The sequence below is a fragment of the Sinocyclocheilus anshuiensis genome, unplaced genomic scaffold (genome assembly GCF_001515605.1).
Source record: "Sinocyclocheilus anshuiensis isolate Anshui unplaced genomic scaffold, SAMN03320099.WGS_v1.1 scaffold502, whole genome shotgun sequence".
In the NCBI taxonomy this organism is placed as follows: Eukaryota; Metazoa; Chordata; class Actinopteri; order Cypriniformes; family Cyprinidae; genus Sinocyclocheilus; species Sinocyclocheilus anshuiensis.
Genome location: NW_015544194.1, coordinates 2746324 through 2752755, shown reverse-complemented (window position 1 = coordinate 2752755; position 6432 = coordinate 2746324). Strand labels below are relative to the sequence as shown.

Genomic DNA, 6432 nt, shown 5'->3' with positions numbered 1-6432 from the left:
TATGTCACTAATAATATTAATTAACATTAGACAATGTTTAACAGTTAGTTAGCAAGGTGGGAAGTAGCTATTGTCTTTTCTGTGCATACAGCAGGGTTCAAAAGTCTGAGTTCATATGGAAAATCTGTGATTATTTTACAGATGATGTTGTGTACACATGTCAGTGGTCAAAATTAGTTTTTCCAAATCTTGAGAAAGCAGGGTGGTAGAAATAATTCATTTGTGAATAATGATAATCCATATTTGAAATAAGCATTATTGTTTGTCATGTTTAAGTGTAACATTTGCATAACATTACATTTTATTAACATTTAGCTAAAAAATCTCCACTCTGAAGAGGAGATTTGGTATTTGGTGCCGTTATGAATTAAAAAAAAGTGTTGTGTTGGCCGGATATCATATGACACAATCAATATATTGTTATGTCACTGTTTTATATGTACATTTTTATGCAATGTCTTTGTTTGTTTGTTTGTTTTCTGTAGCTCGCTCTTTAGTGCGTTTCGCCCACACAGACATCAAGATCCCCGATTTCTCTGACTACCGGCGGCCTGAGGTTTTAGACCCAAAGAAGTCCTCACAAGAGAGCGGCGATACCCGACGGGCATTCTCCTATCTGATCACAGGTTCCACTGCTGTGGTTGGAGTCTATGCAGCCAAGACAGTTGTCACACAGTTTATCTCCTCCATGAGCGCCTCAGCTGACGTGTTGGCCCTGTCCCAGATTGAAATCAAGCTATCAGACATCCCTGAGGGTAAGAACATGACCTTCAAATGGAGAGGGAAACCCCTGTTTGTCCGGCACAGAACAGAAAAGGAGATTGCAGCTGAGGCTGATGTCAATCTCGCTGAGCTTCGGGACCCCCAGCACGACAGAGACCGCGTCCAGAACCCCACCTGGGTCATTGTCATTGGCGTGTGCACCCACCTGGGCTGCGTGCCCATTGCTAATGCTGGTGACTATGGTGGCTATTACTGCCCGTGCCACGGCTCTCATTACGACGCATCTGGTCGCATTAGGAAAGGCCCCGCTCCGCTCAATCTGGAGGTGCCCTTCTATGAGTTCCCAGATGATGACACAGTGATTGTAGGATAAAGGACTGTAACGTAATAACTGATCAACACTGAACATGTGCTTTATTTGTTTGATTTTTGTCCATCTTGTTTCAGACTCATAATCTGCATTGACTCGATGGGTAACAAAGGTTAATTGTATGTAATAAAGTGTATTTTATTGGATGGAAACCTCACTCAGCTCTATTTATTCAGTCTCAATATACACATCTATGTGTGTTTTACTTAATCACACAGGTTGTTTAATTTTATGCACATTACGCATTGGTTTACAGATACGTAACAAATAAGATCTCTACTACGCTATAGCGCATAAGTGTTGAAGTGATAAAGGCAAAGGGTAAGAGATAGGGATGTAACGATTAACCACGAGCCGGTTGAAAATCAATTCAAATATGTCACAATTCAAATTGGTTGAGATGCCAAACAAATCGCGATACAATTGGAGTATCAGTTTATATGAATGTATCTCTGAGAGGAACTGACTTTAGAAAAGTTTACGTAGTATTTTATTTTCATTTAGAACGATGCATATTAAAGTAATGTTCATAAGCTGCAGCTCTGCTTTGTTTACAGCGGTAACCCAGGAAACACTCTATCATTGCTGTTCATAAGCGCCACCTGCTGGCAGAGAGTGAATCTGCGTCTCATTCAGCTCGTCTGCTGTTTCGTTCAGATATGTTTTATGTAGTATAGTTTCACAAAACTAAAGTCAGACCGTTCTGTTTTTGCTTCAAATTTTGAAATTATAAAGTCTAATTTAGATTTAAAACTGCTCATGCTGCATGTACGCTGCATCTTTGTTTGGATCATGATTAAAATGCAGTGGTTGCCTCAAATTTTAAATGGAAAGAGCACAGACAAAGCCTTAGTTTGTTCATATTAAGAGATTTATTTTATTTTTGTAACTTGTTTGATTTGGGGTTGGTTTTAAAATTTCTATTTATTTTTGTTATATTTCAATTTCAAAAGCCTAATAAAACGACACCTTTTCATTTACTGTATATGTCTTCAATCTCATTTTGGTAAAAAAATTGTGAGAAAATCGAATCGTCAAATCCAAATCGTGATTCAAATCGAATCGTGAATTGAGTGAATCGTTACATCCCTAGTAAGAGAGGGTGCAGTTTTTGACCAGCAGAAAGTCAGGTAGGTGATGTTTGCAGGGTGTAGGTGAACAAAAACTGCAATATACCTTACACAAGCAATGACACATTGATTCTGCACTCTTTTCTGTTGTCATAGTCAGTGGTAAATGTGACAACTGTCTGTGGGTAGGTTTCAGTGGAATCTAATAAAAACAGCAAATGTGAAATATGGACGTATTAAAATGCTCTATTCTAAATGATCTGTGCATAAACAGAGCTCTAAGATGTGGTTATGAATTGAATAAAGCCTTCACAAATTGTATGTCGTCACTGATATTTTTTAATCACTCTTAAAGAGCCATTCACACAATGTATGTTTCTGTGGGTAAAAACATGATGCAGGGCAGTGGAAAGAAGGGTCTAAAGAGCCGTGTATTACCAGAATGTGATGCATCACCTCAAAATGATATAAAATCATGATAAGGATCATGATTTTTAAATATGAGAGTTAAAAACAGTTTAACTATACATTAACATTTACTCTGATGTGTCCATGTGGCTAAGCAGCAGTTGAAGAACTGCTCATTCAGAAATGTTGCCTAGTGCAGTTATATCTCTTTTGAGAGAACCTCTGCAAATGAGCCAAAACAGAATGTTATGTTTCGCAGATATATTTGTAGGGAATAGATACATTTTTAATTGCCCATTAAAACACAAATCAGTTTGATTTACTTACAGTCTGTGTTCTATGCGACAAGTGGAATAATTACGTCTTAAACAAGACAGGACAGAAATGCTTAATTACAGTAAACAGTTGTTTTAAGCTACCAATAATACTTGTAGTCTGTAAAATATAATAGCTTGTCCATTAATTAAGATGGACCATGTGGTGCTGGTGGTTCAAAAAGTACATCCACTGTGCCCAGGGGAAAGTACAGAAAATGTGCCAATATGAGCAGTGGTGATTAAGAATGTAAAAACTGGCCAACACGTCTGGCATTCTCGCATTTCATTGAATAATAACAGGTGTCCTGACATTTTATCCTACCCGTCAGATTGTCCTACCAGGGTTTACTGCACATGCGTACATCAATATTGCGTCCTTTTTCTCACGCTGAACAACAATATTTAATGTATCTGCATTACTGTAAGGGTAAGTTTAGGGTTGGGGTAGGTGTAGACTTTAATAAAACACAATCTAATAGGTAGAAAAAAAAAATTGTTGGTTTCCTCTAGCTGTATCCCTTCTAGCTACAACCGTGAATATAACACAATTGCTGTATTTGCATTACTGTAAGGGTAGGTTTAGGGTTGTGGTAGGTGTAGACGTTAATAAACCATAATTTTACAGGTAGCATTTTTCGTTGTCGAATTGTACTACCCACTGATTTAATGGGAGAACACTGGCTGTAGAGAAGTATTCACTGTCTCTAGATGTGGCTATAGAGAGATGGCATACTTCATTTCCTCCCTTTCACTCTGTAAGCTTCACACTTCAGAGATGAACTGATAAACCACAATGTTCATATAAAGTGAAGGTACTGACTATTTTACTACAATTTATGCTTTAGAAACTTTGAATTTCCAGATGAAGTGAATTGCTGTATACTGTAGTAATGTGCTCTTGTGAAGCAACACAATGACATGTAAACAGTAGCGTTCCTCTCATCCAGATATTATTTGAATAGATGTTTCAGGGCCATCTTATATAGAGTAGCTTTTCTCTGTGGTGCATTTATGTTTGAATGTCTCGCAGGTCTGAGAAAGACATTGGACATGTATGCTCCTTAGCTGGGCTGCACAGAACTTCAGATGACATTTGAAGTGAAACCGTTAATTAATATTTACGCCATTTACGCCACTTGACACAGGCACACAGCATATGCTTTAGTTGGAGCATTTTAACCTAACAAATTCCAGATTCAGGTTTGCCTTTTATTATTGCAGTACTAATACTGCTTCTATTAGCCAGACATTTTAAAATGTCGAACTTTTCTCTGAATGTGTCTAGGTAGCTGCGCTGCACATTCATTGATTTCATTTTCTGGCGAGGTCTGGGTATTTTAATACATTTAATGCACCGGATTGCCATCCACTCTGCCTTCCTCTGGAGCATCCACCACTTATGACATGCAACCTGCTCAGTCGTCCTGGAGCCCTCAGCTCTTGCCAGGTCCTGCTGCCAGTAGCTTGGCGGACATTCAGGCCTGACTGATAGAATGTTGATATCCCAGGGGTTGTCAGGGAACCATTGTGTATCAGCTGAATGTCACGGACATCCCTGGCTACAACGTACGTGTTTAGCATCCAAGAGCAATCTCTTTATTGGGCTAATTTCTGGGCAAGAATTCGCTCTGAAAGGCAAATTTCTCAAATTCAGCTCAGGAGCGTTCATCAGTCACTCTGGGCTGGTTGAGATCCCTGTATGAAACGCAAATTCAAGTTTTTAATGAGTGTATTTCAGAGACTGAAGGATTGCAACACATTGTTTATTCAGTTGCTTAATTTTGTATTGTTTTTTTACCGGTCTCAATTGGATTCCACTAGTTTAAGATGCACATCTGCTTGTAAGATTGTACTGCATAATGCACAACTTCCCTGTGGGGACAATATAAATCAGACCAATGGGAGAATCAGGTGATTCTGTTTTGTTTTGACAAATGACTTGAGATTTAATTTTTTGGTGTGGTAACAAAGGCTTGTTTGATTGAAATTAGTTATTTTCTTCTGATGCAACATAATGAAAGGGATGAAGTGCTGGACAACAACCAAAATATGGCATGCTGCACTCGTATCACAATGATGTTGCTATGTTGATCATTTTTTCATAGTTTAGAATTGAGCACGTCAAAGCCTATGGAGGAAGCATGCAATGATTCAGAAGCTGCATAGGCTACGTTATCTTTGAAGAGAGTATGTGACTCTGTGAGGGTGGAACAAGAAAACCAAGACAATTAGCTTAAAATTCTCTCTGATTTGCTCTCATATTATCTGATGTGTCACATTAATGTTATAATCCTCCATTTGTCTCAGGGGTGATCAGATTACGATGAAAGATTTATTAGGCTCCCCGTAATTCATTTGAACTTGTTTTGCATAACTTAACATAGTAATGAATGTTTCTTTTCTGTATTAAGAATGCTAATGCATCTTTTCCTCTAATATCATTCAGTCTGTTTATTAATCTGTTCCATCTTCATGACAGTGTGTTTTTATTTTTAGTGAATCAAGTGTCATAATCACAAGTGATGCATACTTTTTTAACCTTAGGCTTTTTCAGATTTACTGTTGCCTAATCTATCTCTATTTATAGGAAGAACCTAATTTTTCATGCACATTTTAGAATAAATTAGCTACCAATATAGTATGGTTCATGCTCATGAAAAAAGCCTGAGCTTCAACAAAGATCATTGGCATTATTCATATGCAGTTTTATTTTTATTGATGCTTTTAAGATTAACCCGCAGAGTCTAACAGTCATTTTTACAAGCATGTCCTAGTTAAAGACCATTAAACCAACCATAGCCAGCCTGGTCTCATGTTTAAAATACATAACATTTACAAGCATAAAATGTAAATTTTTTTTTACTGATGCTAAAACTTACAATTTAGACATATTTCAACGTTTAAAATGCACAAATAGCTACGTATTTTTAGCTAAAAACGTACAAATATTTACGTATCTTTTATATCATTAAGATATTCGTATCAATGCATTTTTATCATTTTCTCTATAAGCGATTTAGATTTTTAGACCCCTCAACCTAACCCCAAACATAAACCTACCCATTTTACAGCGAATATGCATTTTTATCATTTTATTAATAACCGATTTAGATTTTTAGACCCCTTAACCTACCTCCAAACTTAACCTACTCATTTTATAGTGAATATAAAAGGATATAAAACGCAATTGACCGAAATATGCAGGAAAATAACCATTTTAGTAAAAATATAGCATTAAAATATTTTATAGTCGCTGATCCCACTCCTACCTATAAACCTAAACATTTCTGTACAGTGTAAGAAAAACATGACAGACAGACACATGCAATTACTATCATTTATTTATTGCAACAATGTCAAAAGCAGTAGGCTACCAAAAGTAATCCAAATGATGATGCGTTGCAGCCGCAGTCCTCTCTGGCGGAATGTGAGGTGCAGAGCAGAATTTAGGTTGTTAATCGCTGAAAATATTATCCAGATTATTTTCCAGATCCAGGCGCGCCACCACACCTCACCAGAAACACGGCATGTCGCAATCTGTGAC

At 37.2% G+C, this 6432-nt stretch overlaps 1 protein-coding gene across 1 annotated transcript in view; it reads left to right on the top strand.

The window, feature by feature from the left end:
• uqcrfs1 (ubiquinol-cytochrome c reductase, Rieske iron-sulfur polypeptide 1) overlaps positions 1-1250 on the top strand; it is a 2443-nt gene extending 1193 nt beyond the window's left edge. Inside the window, exon 2 of the mRNA XM_016497128.1 lies at positions 486-1250. Coding sequence (XP_016352614.1) covers positions 486-1096 — 611 coding nt within the window. The 3' untranslated portion in view covers positions 1097-1250. The remainder of the gene's footprint in view (positions 1-485) is intronic.
• Positions 1251-6432: the final 5182 nt, after the last annotated feature.